Source organism: Rhamphochromis longiceps, linkage group LG13 (assembly GCF_057381845.1).
Source record: "Rhamphochromis longiceps isolate RC_006_pf linkage group LG13, R_longiceps_female_GT1.1, whole genome shotgun sequence".
NCBI classification, from domain to species: Eukaryota; Metazoa; Chordata; class Actinopteri; order Cichliformes; family Cichlidae; genus Rhamphochromis; species Rhamphochromis longiceps.
Window position 1 is genome coordinate 2,881,024 of NC_140569.1, and position 16,251 is coordinate 2,897,274.

Here is a 16,251-nt window from a genome sequence, read left to right on the forward strand (position 1 = left end):
AATCACCAACTAAGCTCATTTAAAATCAAGTGGCCAAGTGTGAAAACTGCAATTCTTCAAATGTCCAAGTGAGCCTGGCTCCAGAAGTGAGATGTTAAAATGTCAACTTTACAGCAGAAATAAACAGAACAGCAGAGGGAAGCGACTGGATGGTAGGAACAAGAAGAGAAGTGCAACTATACGCAGATGACACACGTTTATATACTGGAGACTTTAACAGTTTATGTGTAGCTCTAGGGATGGGTATTGTTTATGTTTTATCCGATACCGGTGCCAAACCGGTACTTTTGAAACGGTGCCGGTGCTTAAACAGTGCTTAAAGAATGGAAAACACAAAATTGGTCCACAAACCTCTCATGTTCAGCTGGTTTTTGTAAAAAGATAACAATGTTAGCCTTTTCTGCAGCTATGGGGCATATATGGTATCACTCTTGGCTGGAAGCTTAAACAATGGAAAAAACACAAACTTTGTCCAAAAACCTCTCATGTTTAACTGTTTTCCACTTTTTCTTTGGTCATTTTAGCCTTTTTGGCCAGGGTGAAGGGAGTATCTGCCATCAAACAAGAAGACAGCCGCATGTAGCTATGATGATGTTTGCTAGTTCACCTTACATGCATTAATGTAATAACGTGGTTAGCCTACTCAACGTAAATTACACACGAACAACATTAAGCTACTCACGCAGAGAAGAACGGCTGCTGCTGCATCATCATCCTCATCATTTCGGCTACACTGGCAGGGCTAGGGGCCAGGACTTCGGGTTCTTGGGTGATGTTGCTAACTCCGGGCCGATAACAGGCACCACACCCGCAGTAGATGTGCTCGGTGTGAGGTCTCGCAGCAAGCTATCAAATACGGCGCATTTTTCGGCTTTTAAAAAACATTATGCGTCGCCAGGTGTTTCATCAGATTCGAGGTGTTGCCTCCTTTGCACAGTATCACCTTAAAGCAGCGGTCTCCAACCTTTTTTGCACCACGGACTTGTTTATGCCCGACAATATTTTCACGGACCGCCTTTAAGGTTTCGCGGATAAATACAACAAAATAAAACTAGTACCGGTACCGAAAAAAGAAGATTTATTCATAACACACGTGAAAAGACCCAACGATAAAAACGATGACAAAATAACGCTCAAAACCGACAAAAACCCTGAAAACTATACATTTCACACCTGAGCCTCAACTCTCGTGGCCCGGTACCAAACGACTCACGGACCGGTACCGGTCCGAGGCCCGGGGGTTGGGGACCGCTGCCTTAAAGCACTTGTTGCTGCTGAGTTTGCATCTTTTGCTGTGAAGTACAGCCAGACTTTTGACCGCTTCGCCTTGGGTGTTTTTAATCTGTAGCTCTGCTCTAAAAGAACGTACATACCTGGACCCGCCTACTATCCTTGGAAAGTACTACTATCCCTCCCTGAGCCTGCTTCTGCTGGAGGTTTCTTCCTGTTAAAGGGAGTTTTTCCTTCCCACTGTCGCCAAAGTGCTGCTCATAGGGGGTCATGTGATTGTTGTGTTTTCCTCTGTATGTATTACTGTAGGGTCTATCTTACAATATAAAGCACCTTGAGGTGACTGTTGTTGTGATTTGAACTGAGGGGAGGAGCCAGAGAGAAATCTGAGCAGGTTAGTGTCTGAGTCTGAGTTTCCCTCATGTCTGTGTTACCACCCTCAGGGTTTACATTTAAAAACTTTCTGGAATGGGGCCCAGATCACTATAATACAATAATAATGCATATCATGCTTTTCAATGCACTCTTCAAATGAAAGTGCTGCTGCTTGCATGCTGTGTACCGTCCACATTATGGCATGCGACCTCCTTTGTCCTCAGAGTGAAAGCCTTATCCTCGTTACTTCTGTTGGCTGAATCTCCTTTAAACCTCCTCCCTCCTTTGGCTCCTCTCCTTGATGACTAAATCGGATTTTGCAGGTGAAATCAAACAAGAGATCAGACCTTCAACGTGATTCACGTCTTCCAGTTGGTTCCAAAGTTTGGAGCGCTTGGTTTTACACCAGAGGTAAGCAGAAAGGACAGCTGGGAGGTTACATCAGGCGTCTGCGCCCCTCGGGAATGGAGGGCTTATGGTAGCTGCCGAGCGAACGGGGAGTCAGCCAAGTTCATGTTTTGTGAGACCAGACACACGATAATCTAACTCCTGAAAGCTGCTCATAAATACCCGTGCTGTTTTGGCAACAGGGCGGTAATCTGTGCAGCTGGTGGCGAACCCGAGCAGCGGAAAAACTGACACCGCCGACCGACCGCCTCGGAGAGGAGAGGAGGGAAGCAGGGATCAGACGAGCTTCTTCTGTCAGAGAAATCTGATTTATTACCCACGAGGAAACTGACTTTGAAAACAAGAGCTCGGTTTGTTGAGGCTGATGTGAAGTCTGTCCACACTCTGTTTGAGGACTTAGTGTCACTTTAACTACAACCTGTCAGAAATCATTCCTAATGAGAGATGAAGAGCCTTTTTGGTCCAAAATACAAAACAAAGCAGCAAACAATCACATTTTAGAGGCTTCAGCACACGAATAATGATTAAACCTAATTCCTCAATCCACTGTAGTAACCTCAGGTCCTTTCATGCAGATTAGTGTACTTCAAAGTGCTTCACAGATAATCAGACTTAAGTTAAAAAACTAGGTGTTACAAAGTGCTTTAAACAAAAATAAAAGAAACGATTGTCATGTAAATTTAAAGCAGATGTAGTTAGTTAAGTTTATTCAATCAAGGACAGCACATGACACGCGTTGCATGAGAACACAATGCAACCGTTGTTGTGTACAAAGGTTTTCTGGCCAAAGGTGATTTGCAATTTACAAATCAAAAGCTGAAGGTTTAGGTTCCTGTTTCTTGATCGAAGCGCCAAACTCAGACTTACTAAACTAAACTGTCAACAGGAAAATTTGATATTTCTGTTTTAAATAAACCGCATACCCTCCCATCTTTACACCTGTTGATCTCAAACCAGATCCAGCCGGGATTAAGTCAGGTCAGCAGCATCAGTTGCCATGGCAATGTCAAAAGTGCATCACGTGTATCACAAAGTTCGACTTCGTCGTGCGGGGCTCAGGTCACACTTGAAAATGAGACTTTTACTGCATAAAGAATCAGTCGTTTTTCTGTAAGAGACAAACTGCCGTCAAACTACTGAGCAGTGAGATTCACGGACAATCGAGCGTTGTTGGGTTTACCTGCATGTAGCTGTTGGATCAGTGCAGTAACGATGCTGAGCCCGTCACAGAGCATGCTGGGAGAGCCACGCCTTCACGCACTCCAGGTCAGGAAAACCCAGAGTCGAACTCGTTCACAGCCTGTGTCTTTATGTAAACAAGTTTAAATACAAATTATAATTCTTGAGATATTTTCATGTAAGAGAAACAAGTGCAGTCTGAGTTTTTCCACATGGTGAAGAAATGCTGCTCTGGGCTCGAGGGGGACATTATGGAAGTTGCACAGATGATCCTGAAATTTATATAGAGAAAGTTTTTGTTCATTGACAGAATCTACTGTAAAAATCACAGATTCTCTATCAGCGGGAACCGTATAAAAATACAGTTACGTCTGAAAAACATGTTCACCTTCACTTTTTACAAAGCTGTCCAGTTGTCCAGATTGGAGACCTTGGCAGGCTGATTCTGGCCCCCGGACCTTATGTTTGACATCCCTGCTTTAAGACTCTTCACTTAAAGAAAACATTTTGAGCACAAACATCAGAACAATCGCAGGACTCTGCACGGATCGAGCTGATTTAGCAGGAAATAAAAGTTTAACGTTTAGTCTGAATCTGCAGCCACATGGACATATTTCTGCAGATACTGCAGCCATAATTTTGCAGCCTATTGTTGACAGATGTCACTCGTTCATGTGAGCTCAGAAAGGGTTAACAGAGAAAGCTGATAGCCTCCGTCACCACAGCTGTTACGGCTGACTGAGGTTTCAGGTTTGGCCGAGCCAGCGAGCACGACCTGTGATAACCCAGCTGATCACAATGTTCTTCTAAAAAATCTTTAACGTGTTGTTTTCCATGTTTCTGATTTACAGACGTTTGAGTTTCACCTGCTGGCAAAATGAAAGGTGAGGCGGCTGCGTTTGCACCACCTTTGTTGGAGGTTCAGATCCAGTTAAACTGAAACACCATCTGGCACAAAAACACAGCAGAGATTTAATAAAGCAGATTGGAGGAGGGAGGCCTGTGTGTGTGTGTGTGTGTGTGTGTGTGTGTGTGTGTGTGTGTGTGTGTGTGTGTGTGTGTGTGTGTGTGTGTGTGTGTAATCTGGATTTCAGCTTTGTTGTCCAACACAATCGGCTGTGAGTGTAAACAAAGGTGACTGTAGAGCTTGTGCGTGTCACTGAACACAGCTTGTAACTTGTTCAGTTATTTATTGTAATTAAAAAGGTTCACATGGTGAAGTTTACGGTGTTTCTGTGACTCTGACCCTGAAAATTAAACTGGAAAATCACCATCACAGTCATCTTACTGGGATTTTAACTGGTTTGAGCTCTTCGTGTATAAACAAGACTGATTTTCATGCTGAAAACGAAGAAAACAACGTTTATTTTCAGATTTGGGGTTTTTTTAGCTGTAATTTTGGATTTGGTTTGGAAAACATGTTTGGGTGACTCAGCAGCCTTTTATAATAACTGCCTAAAAGTGCTGTAGTGCGGATTAGCATCCCGGCAGCGCTCCAAAGGCTCAGAAAGCTGCAGGCTTACTGTGTGTCAACAGGTTTTGTTTGATAGATTAGGGAAAATTTGGGAAGATTGAGCTTAAAAAAACAGGAAAACCCAACCAAACAGCCCCAACAGAAGTTCAGTTTCCTGTCTGCTCGTTAGGATCGGGCTAAATGTTTCTTTTCTCACATCAGGCTTTGCAGGAAGTCGTCACGCACATGAATCTGCCAGGACTCCTTGATTTTAATGATCTTTTATATTTTACTTTTCTTAGAGATATGAAAGAAATCCAGCTTTCAGTGGCTTCAGTGGTTTGTTTTGTGTTGTTTCGAGTCTGTAATATGTGACGAGTGAACTCTAACAACCTCAGGTGCTCCACGAAAACACCTGAAGTCTGTAATTTCCTGTTGTGATCATTAATCAGTGTGTTGTGTTTACATGTTGACGTTCTTGTGGATGTGTGCGATGGTTCCCAGTGTTTGCGTGGCCAAGAACAGCTTAAAGGTTTAGCTGTCAACAGGCCGCCATGACCGAGACTCCCGCGGTGGTTAATGTGTCCGCGCCAGCGTTCGTGCCCAGGATTGTTGTGTAACGGTGCCACAAAGGACGTCGTTCGTTTTGTTTGCAAGAAACACATCGAACAATAAATCTAGCAAATTTACTGCAAGTATTTACCATAAAAGATATTTTATGACTTCAAGACCAAGTTTGTATCCTATGTTTTTATTTTTTGGTCCATCTATTAAACTTCGGCAGCTCTTTGTCCTCTGCAGAATATTTGAGTGTCAGAGTTGTACCATTGCAAACATGTTTCCTGTACTCGGATCTGATCGCATTCCCAAAGAGATCGATCTGATTTGCTTTGGGAATACGGGGGTATCAGGGCCCATTGTCAGGCTATCCCGTCCCCGTACAGCTGTAGTGAGAGCTCGGGTCCACTTCCAGCAGTAAGCCTGGTTTCCTGCAGGTGTCAAACTCACCTCCGTTCAGAACCTTTATTTCCAGGCGCAGTTGAAGGGTGGAGTGCCTCCACTTCCATGGCCTCATGTCTCTGTTTGCTGATGATGTGGTTCTTCTGACTTATTTGAAAGATATCCTCCAGCTCGCACCAGGCAGTTAGCAGCTGAGCGTGAAGCGACGGGAATGACTCCGGGTCAGGGGTGATTGGTGGAGGGATCGGTGTTTGCAGCGATTAAGATGCTGCATAGCTCTGTTGTGATGAAGCGAGCGCTGAGCATGAAAACAAAATCTGCTGATTTACTTTTCGAGCTACGTTTCTATGTAAGTGTTGAAAATGAACTTCTGATAAAAAGAGAACGCATAGATTACATTTCTCGACTGGCTCCCACCAGGAGGAGGTGAGGAGGGAGAGGGAGGCCGAGGCCTGCTTAGTCTGCTGCTTCAGAGAAACAGGCCCGGATAAGCACCTGCATGGATGCACACTATGAAGTTTATGTAACATATCCTCCTTAACCTTTTAAAGTCTGAACCATAAAATAATTACCAGAAAATCTGAATTTTGGGGAAACTGAATGTTTATTAAACATTAAGATTGTTTATTTATTTTTTGTTTTTTTTACTTTTTCATTTTGCAACTTATTGCATAAAACATATTGTCCACTTAATTTAGGGGAAAAAATCACACTGATGATGTTGAAGTCTCACAAACTTAACTATGATACACTCGGCTTTACAGGGTGAATTAAAGCCCACATGAACCATGCAGTGAGCAGTCAATCCCAGTTATTTGTTTTCCAGATATTCAAATGAGCAGAAAACCAGTGTTCCTGTAAACCGTGGGACTGTGGGACACAACGTAAATACTGTGAACAGGTGTTTGTAGCTTTTAAAAGCAAACAGCAGGGTATTATATTTCATATATATTTAATAAATATACATAATTAAAATGTTATTTTGAGTTCTTTTCCCCCATTTCAGTCATGTTTCAGTTTCAGTCATGACAGGTATGTTTTTAGTTTAGGTTTATGTTTCCGTGTTGTTGGCTTATCTCACACGGGCCCAAGTTTTATGAAAGTCACTGCAATTAAAACACAACAGAGGCAAGAAGCCTGAAACGCCACAGAAACCTAAGACGCAGCTGCTGTCCTGTTTATTTAGATAGATCTGAAACATTAGGTTTACATCAGTTAAATAAATTGTTTTCCTCTATTTCTGTCACGGCCCCGGTGCCTCACCGGCTGAGTCCGTGTTAGAAACACGTTTTTGTTCTCTCTCTCTTCCCCCTGCCGCAGCGGTGCTCACTGTGGGCTCCCGCCCCCGGCCCACGCACCTGTGCTCGTCATCACACCTGTCGCTGATTGCTACAATCAGAAGGGCTTCTTAGGATGGCAGACCTACGCTACTCGTCACTGGAACATTGAGCCACCAGCATCAGTTATTCTGTGATCAGCAAGTCTGAGTCTGTTGGTCTTCATGCGACCTCGTGCTAATTGGATTTTTCTGTGTGTGTGTGTGTGTGTGTGTGTGTGCGTGGATCTTCCCTGGACCCGTCCCTGTATCTTTGAGTGAGCGAGAGGAGCGTTGGAGGAAAAGGAGTGGGATCGTTGCTGAGAGAGTGGGGTGTGTTTTCGGACCCTTCCCCTCGGACCGCTCTCCCGAACACTTTGCGTAGACCTGGTGACATCACTGTAAATAAACGCACTGTCAGTTTTTGCAAAGGTCTCCTGGTCTGCGCCCGAGTCCGTCTACAAAACGTGTCAATTTTACGATAGAACTTGAAAAATCCATTTAACTCAAACATAAGCAGAGCTTCTTTACTTTGATGTGCATCATTAGACGTTTGGTCCTGTGGATGCGCGTGACTTTAACACATCTTTTATAAGTACTGAGCACTTAAAGCAAAAGTATTTTTTAAATGTGGTGCAACTTTTGTCTTTTAACCTGATGTTACTTATTTTTCTTAAATTAACAATTTTGCTTTTTTTTATTGCTTTTTTTGGCTGTAGGTGTGGTGTTGTGATCTGTGTGTGTTTCTGTGTTTGCTGCAAAAATATATATTTACATTTATTTAAAACACAAAATTCTTGTGCCATCACTTTTTATGTATTCCATCTGTTCTGAGCACAGAGCTCTGAACAGATTTATTCCCGATCCCGATTCCACAAGCCACGGGGCCTTCTGCTGTGCAGGTTTAGTTTTTGTGTTTAGAGTTTGAAGCAGGATTGTCCAACTCGTTTTAGTTCCTCACAGATCACAGAGAAAGGCACAAAAACCTTCACATATCGAGTTTCTGTAACTGATTAATATTTTACATCTTTATGATTCAAATAACTGTTTTTGATCTTTAAATGTCTCCTGTGTAGTGAAGCTGGCACAGACGGTAACACAATTATACAACCCCTCAGATTAAAAGCCTTGTTTCACACTTTGGCTCATGTGACCACTCACATGATTAATGTTAATTCAAAGACCCTCGGACCACCTCACACAGGAGTTAAAGACTCGGGACTCTTTAGAACTGAAGAAAACTTCTGGATGAGAGGCAAACATCCTCGGGGACAAAAGAAGTCCTCCAGCTGCCTTTTCCCACGATCCTGGTGACTGAGAGCCGACACAGACTAAAAATCTCTTATAACAGTTCAACCAGGAGCGGTTACAAAGACTAATAACACACAAACACACAGAATAAGTCCACAAATGTACATATGAGATAATGAGCATAGTAAAGATCAGGTTCAGTCACTGCAGCAGTCAGAGGGGGTCAAATTGGGATCAGCTCCTTCAACTGAGGGGAACAAATTCACTACAAGTTCTTTCAAGCTGGACTGATGGATTAAGTCTGCTGAGAGGCTGGAATGTGGACCAGAAAAACAAAAGGTGAAACGAAAGACAGGAAGTAGAAGCACGAGAGACACACGGACAAAAGCATGATCAAAATAAAGCAAGAGGACGAAGAAGAGATAAGATAAGCTTTACTGTCACCATACGCTCTGCTAGTCTGCAGTCATACCATTAAAACATCCTGATGACTGCAAAGAACAAAAAACACAAGAAGCAGGAACTGGCGGCCAATAAAAACACAGGGAGCAAAAACCTCAACGACAAAAAAACAAAACAAAACACCCCAAAACAAAAGCTGGACTCAAACAACAAAAACACTTAAAAAACGATCAGCTGGGCCGGAATCTGGCTCCAGAGCCACATGTTAGACACCACCGATGCAGGCAGGCTTCAACAAACGTGCCAAAGTTTCCAGTCTGACCCAGTGGACACTAGGGTGCAAAATATAAGGCCCGGGGCCCAGAATGAGCCGGGCAAAGACACAACCGGAGCGCTTTGGAAAATGTTTAGGAAAGCTTTTGGACTTTTAACTGTATTCCTATGAGTTTTCCTGCTGACAAATGTCTCCTCCACAGCCACACATACTTTACCAAAGAAATAAGTACTTAATAAACAATTACATTTTTTCCCCACTGTCTACTATAGAAATGTTATTTTAAAAACCCTAAAAAAGAACAACCTTCTGTGTGAAAAGAGTTTCTGCTTTAGGAAATTCCAAATATTGCAGGGGCGTAGTTTAAAAAATTAAATGGAGAACCGATCTTTGTTGTTAAAAATGCTTCACAAGAGTGAAAATGTCTGAAATTGTAAATTATTTTTACATGTTGACAGCTTGTTTGAATAAAGTGTTTTGCATGTAATGACCTGTAAACTGAGAAGGTAAATTCAGTGCGTTCTTTTTAAATCTCCCCTCTGATGGTCGCTCAAACTGCTCTGTCTGCTGCACACAAACTGACACCGGAAGCAACTGTTCACATGGATCAGTCCCGCCTGCTGCCGACAGGAGGCGCTCTGGCTCCAGCGTGAGACCCGCCGCCTCTGCTGTGTGTGCGTGTTACTGCCGACACGATGATTTTTATTAGGAGACAATGGCGCTTCTCTCGGTGCCCTCCTCCTCTCCATCCCCAAACACACAGACGCACGCGCGCAAACACACACTGTGCGTGCACGCGCCATGTTTGCCGACATGAATTCAAACTATTATTGTCGCCGAGAAAACAAAGCCCCGACTGCCCGTGCGCTTTTACGCACGCGCACACCCATAAGCGGACGTGCGCTTTTACGCACGGGCTTGGCGCACACACAAGAGGTGGAGGGAACTGTGCGCGCGCGCGTAAATATGGAACGATGGGGAGAGAGAGATTAAAGGGGAGCAGATGAAGTGACAGGTTTGTGAGGCTCGAGACAGGAAAGGTTTGGAGACGGAGGCGCGCGGAGAGCGAGAGGAGGAGAAAAGAGGATTTGTTGACAAAATCACCAAGTTGGAGAAGCTCCTCCTCTCCGTGATGTCGTCGGAACCTCCTTAATTACTAATTTCTCCACATCCACGCCACGCTCTCTCCCTCTCTCTCCCTCCCTCTCTCTCTCTCTCTCTCTCTCTCCATCCATGCGTCTCTCATCCTGAGCCTCCTTTCTCTCTCCTCTCTGTCTCTCTCTCGGATCACGGAGGTGGAGGACCTCGGAGTTGTTGTTGTGGTTGTTCATTTTTTTTTATTATTTATTCCTGGTTTTGTCGGGAGAGCCGCCACCGGGCATGGAGGATGTAAAAGACCCGCCGACCGTGCACCGGTCCTCCTCCTTCAGCATCAAGAGCCTCCTGCTGCCCTCCAAGTGCGAGCGTGCGGACTCCGCGACGGTCGCGATCCACGGAGCCCCGTGTCTCTCCCCGGGCTCCGACTGCGAGAAGTCTCTGGACCCCCCGGAGGTGGACTCTGCGGCCTCCACGCTTCTAGAGCCGGAGAAACCTGGCAAGGAGGAGCCGGAGGAAGAGGAGGGGGACGGAGGGGGAGGCGGAGGAGGGGACGGCGGCAAGGCGACACCGGAGCAGAACACCGGCGGCGGCAAAAACGGGAAGTATGACAAGCCTCCGTTCAGCTACAACGCGCTGATCATGATGGCCATCCGGCAGAGCCCCGAGAAGCGGCTCACGCTCAACGGCATCTACGAGTTCATCATGAAGAACTTCCCGTACTACCGAGAGCACAAGCAGGGCTGGCAGAACTCCATCCGGCACAACCTCAGCCTCAATAAGTGCTTCGTCAAGGTGCCTCGGCACTACGACGACCCGGGCAAGGGCAACTACTGGATGCTGGACCCGAGCAGCGACGACGTGTTCATCGGCGGGACCACCGGGAAGCTCCGCCGGCGCTCCGCCACCTCTCGGGGCAAGCTGGCGATGAAGCGCGGGTTGCGCTTCGCTCCTCTCGGGCTGGGCATCAACGAGCGGAGCAGCAACCCGCTGTACTGGCAGCTGTCCCCGTTCCTGTCCCTGCACCACCACCACCATCACCCGCACTACAACGGCTCGTCCGCCGGCTTCCTGAACCAGGCGGCCGGCTACGGCTCGCTGCTGCCCGCCGTGGAGCAGCTGAGTAACGGGGAGCTGGGCCGCTCGCTGCCGCTGGGCCTGACGAACAGTTACGGGATGAGCTCGTCGCCGGTCGGGCTGCTGTCCGGTCAGCCAGGATACTTCGTGTCAGGGAGCCAGCACTCGGCGGCCCCGCCGGGGGGGGGAGGCGGCCCGCCGCCCGCGGCTCCTCCGCCGCCTCCTCACCTCCCGCAGGGCGCTCCGGGCTTCGGCGGCTCCCCACAGGCGCTGCTCTCGGACTCGCTCAGAAACAGCTCGCTACCGGCCTTCTCCCCCGGTGTGTCCGCGGGGTTCCCCGGGGTGCTGTCCCACCAAAAGAGGGTGACCCCTAACGCGTTCCTAAACTGACCCCCCCACTCACACACACCCACACACCCTGGCTTCGTGGACTGCGCCGGGACGAGGACGCACAGACGTCACGTTAAGGGCAAATAGAAAGTGGTAAACATCAGAAATGTGTGTATGAATCCATAAATGAAGCGAGACTTCTGGCCACACGGAGTGCGATGCACAGCTCGGCTTCATCTTTACTTTAAAAGGGAGAAACTTTTGTTACCGCCGGTCGTCCAACTGTAAACTAGACTTGCCAAAGGTAACGCTATAAGTATATTTCAAACTATTTATATCTTGTACAAAGATTTTCAGTACTTTGTTTGTCGTTTATTTATGTTTTGTATTTATTGTATTTAAATTCTATTCGTCAGTGTTTGCGCTTCAGTATTAAGGAAAACGAGGGGTGGGGCTGGAAATACGACAGGGTTAATAATTATTTATGAATTTTGAGACAATCGAGGAGGAAAAAAACGAGACAATCAAAACTTTTATTTTGTGTTTTACTGGGAGGAAAAACACGTGAACAAAGCCTTAAAATTGGAAACGATCAGGGTTTTTGAGAGGAAGCAGAAGCCTACAAATCATATCTCAGGTTTGACCTCTGAATTAGAACAATGCGATTAAATAATGGTGTTAAAGCCGCTCTGTGTGAAGAGTTTCCTTCCAAAAATAATTCGATGTATTTTTCGGCCTTCGTGATCACTAAATCCAGAAAAGTGTGTAAATGTTTTTGGAACAAACTCTTCAGCTGAAATTATGCAAACACGTTTTTTTGTTCAGCATCAACACGCAGACTGTTCACTCCGTTTATTTTGCTGTGTGTGTGTGTTTGTGCGTAAAGGCCTGAATGAGCGTAAAAGCTCCAGCGCATGTGCGCTCAGAGCCGCCGCACAGCCCCTCTTCTTCTTCTTTTAACTTTCTCTGCCGTCTTCTCGCTTTTTTTCTGGCCCGCTGACCCGCTCTGGTTCCTGGAGAACATTTTTAAGTGACCCGCGGAGGCTTGAGGCCTCTGTGCTGCTGCTGGGACTATTTTCTTTCCTTTTAAGGGGCTCCAACAAGCATCAGGCCCTCACACACACACGCACACACATAAAGGCCTATTTACATGTAGCTTTGGTCATATGAAAAACTTTTTTCACCAGATTTTTTTCTTTTCTAATGTTTTTTTTTCTTTTTGATTAGAGAAGAGTTTAAAATAATGAAATGAACGAAAATCAGAGCGTCCTCACAGCCATGGAGTCACTTTATGTTACCTTTAGGAGACAGCCATTAAAAAAACGAATAATTTAATAGTCAGAGGAGTCGGAGGCGTGGGAAGAGTTAAAAACGTGCATGACAATCAATGAAACTGGAGATGCTTCAGGCCAACTGAAATCATATATATGCAACTTATTTTTTAAAAAATATTCTGCGGAGAAATAAAGTCATCAGAAAGTTTCTCATGTGGAAAATGTTGGTCAGCTGACCTCAGCAGGAAGGGAGGGGCATATATTTAACATTTAAGATGACACACACACACACACACACACACACACACACACACACACACACACACACACACACACACACACACGCACGCTACAGGGAGGCTTTAGTGAAAATAAAAGCTGATGTGGAAAATAAATGTAAAAAACTTTATATATTAAAATCCAGGTTTTTGCACATTTTTGTTATTTGGAAAAATATTTTAAAGTATTTTTTTGTGACTTTAGTCGAACACATGGTCCAAAATTTTATTCTTTATGACTTTTTTATATTTAAAAAAAAAAAAAAAAGCTAATGTCTTTCCACCGGAGCCACGTGGACGTATTATTATATACAGATGTGATTTGATTCAATTTCCTCAGTAAATATGTTTCTAAAATATTTTAGCTCACAAAATAAAACAACGTAAACCAACAAAAGGAAAAAAGGAGCGAGTTTGACACTTTTAAACATTTTTAATCAAGAGAAATTATTTTTAATCTAACCGCCGATTCTTCACTTTAAACGTGAGCAGCGTTTGACAATCAGTCCCGATCACTGTGGTATTGATCCTCAGATCTCAGGTGGATCCAAGTAAAAGCAGCTTTTCAAAAATAAAATGCAACAAAATGCTTGTGATCATTTTAAAAGTCGAATATAAACGTGGTGTTAATTTCAGAAAAGAGAGAAAAAAAGGAAATAAATCCAAGTGAGAACGTTTCAAAACAGGAAGCAAACATATGGATCATAATGTTTCACATCTGGGCTTTTATTGTAAAATAAACAGAATTTAGAATTTTGAGTGTAAATGAGCTGCAGGTTGGATCCTTCAAACAGCTGAGTGCGCACACAGGAAACAGGAAGCCACCCCCCCCCCCCCCCCCCCCCCCCACATCGCCAACTTTGTTTTTTATTGTTACTTTTTACAGTGCAAACATATAAACTTATGTAACCTCGGTGAAATAAAAGCCTCATGCAGCTTAGAAGACGCTGACCTTCACACACACACACACACACACACACACACACACACACACACACACACACACACACACACACACACACACACACACACACACTGCAGGTCTGTCTGTGGGGAAACTTTGGGGGAAACTGTCGGCTCGGTTTTTCTCTCTGTCACTTTTTTCATTCTGGGTTTGTAAAAATTGTTTTTGATTTTTGGGGATTTGTTTGGTTTTTATTCTTTTTTTGCACTTTTGTAGTTAGACATCACTCAGTTGTACAAAGTCTGTAATGTCTGTTTCTTTGCTGTCTGTGTTTTATTTTTCCAGAGAAACTAAACTTGATTAAAAAGGATGAAATAACCTGAAGCAGAGTTTCTGCCTGATGATGTGTGCAAACATCACAAAGCAATAAGTTTTTATTCAAAGTGCGCACACAGACGCGTCACTGAGGCTGTGAATGAATTTCTGTTTCAGTTGACGTGCTGTTTTTATTGTTTTTCATTTCTTTAAACTTTTATGAGACTTTGATTTGCTCCATAGTGAATTGCATATTTTATTTATTTTTTATATTTTTATTTACTAAATCATAAGTCAGGTGTGCATTTATCACATGGGAGCTTTTGGAAGATATTTTTATTTGATATTAGTATTAAATTGATTATTTGATAAATGATTTAGTCATGCTAACTGCAGTTTTTAGTTGTATTGTGACTTATTTGACCGTTTTGGTTCCTTTAGGGTTATTATGAGGCCTGTTTATTGGCCTAATTTATGTTTCTATGATTTTTTTGTCCCCACGGTTTTTCCAGAAATGTTTAACGTTTTGTGCATAAAGTCTGAAAAAAACAGGTTTACTTGCAGTAATATAGATAATTTTATATATAGATAAATATATATATAGATATATGGTCATTAATAATATTATTGTGTCTTTCTACCTCTTTCATTTTGAACGTTTGGCCTTCACACTCACATATTTATACATTTCTTTCTTCTGTTTTCTCGGCTGCGCGGAGGCTCCTTCACAGCTCTGTGTTAACACTGATGTCAACAGGAGGGTTTTCAAACTGACTCTTTAGCTCCATAACTTTTACTTTGAACAGGCCAGTTTTCATGATTTGATGATTCCAGGTTTATTTCAGCTGCTTTATGATTTGTTTTCTTCTCTGTTGTTTGAGTTCAGTCTGAAAAAGTGCATCCAGTCAGTTTACACACAGCCTGGGCTTTGCTGAGTCGAAAGTCACATGATGTGTGTGTGTGTGTGTGTGTGTTCAGCCGCTCATTCAGCTGTACTCAGAAAAAAAAGACTAAAATGAGAGGAAATTCAAATGTAAATGGGAGTTTGATTAAAGCAGATTTAGTGTTTTATGGATGTTTAAAATAAAAATGTAACAGAATTCAGACGTGAGTGTAAATGTAGATTCTAATCTTTGTGTTTATTTTTGCAGCTGTGAAACATTTTATTTTCTCAGAACCTGAAATTCACTGAACAATATCAAAATTATTATAATGGAGAAAAGAATGAAGCTCAGCAGGTTAACAGAATAACATTTGTTTAAAGAGATTAAATGTCGGTTTTACTGAGACGACCTTATAAAATTATTGTGACTTTTTGTAGTGTTACACTTTTCCAAAACAAACGGAGAAAAAAAACACATAATAAAGGTAAAGATTAACACTACGGTGATATTTTGTGTCACAATAATATCATTAGAATAAGTTATTTTGCAATAATTGTAGTGTCGTGTTATTGTTATTGGTAAAGACGTTTCAGGTTTAAGATAAAAATCTAATTTTGAAGATAATTTTTTATAACACAAACAATAATGTTGTTGCTGTGAATTCTTTTTATTTGTTTTTGGAGGGTTTTTGTTCCAAATTAGACACAAACAATGAAGTTAAAGATGAATTTGACTTTTGCACTAAAAAAAAAAATCACAATAATGTTTTTGTAAATTCTTTTTGTATTGTGATGTTTTAAAAAAATAATAGTCATTCTTCTTTTTGTACACTTTTGTAAAGTTAATCCTCACTTTACTAAACTTTTATTATTATAAATTAAACATTATTAATACACAGTAATAACATGTAATTTTTTCTTTTTTGTTACAAACAACACAAAACGAGACACAACACAACAAAGCAGTTTATATGTTTTAATTATTGTGATATTGTAAAAATACATTTATCATGAATTATTTTTGCCACAATAATCGTAATATTGATATTATGATAGTCCAGCATTTAGCCTGAGCCATCTCCGGATCACAGTAGATTTACAGTATTGTTATTTTTCCTTTTATATCCACATATCTCATACCTGTGGATAAGTTTAACGCTTGTTTTTTTACACTGTTAAAAGTGAAATTTAAGAACAAACTCAGTGAATGAGATCAATATTACACTTTTTCAGTGGTCTGAGTTTAAA

General features: G+C 42.8%; 1 protein-coding gene across 1 annotated transcript; it reads left to right on the forward strand.

Annotated features, from left to right (window-relative positions):
- The first annotated feature begins 9,858 nt into the window (after positions 1–9,858).
- On the forward strand, positions 9,859–15,693 carry foxg1b (forkhead box G1b). Its single transcript, XM_085428531.1, has one exon. It carries the CDS (start codon positions 10,228–10,230, stop codon positions 11,407–11,409), a length of 1,182 nt encoding a protein of 393 aa, XP_085284657.1. The 5' UTR covers positions 9,859–10,227; the 3' UTR covers positions 11,410–15,693.
- Positions 15,694–16,251: the final 558 nt, after the last annotated feature.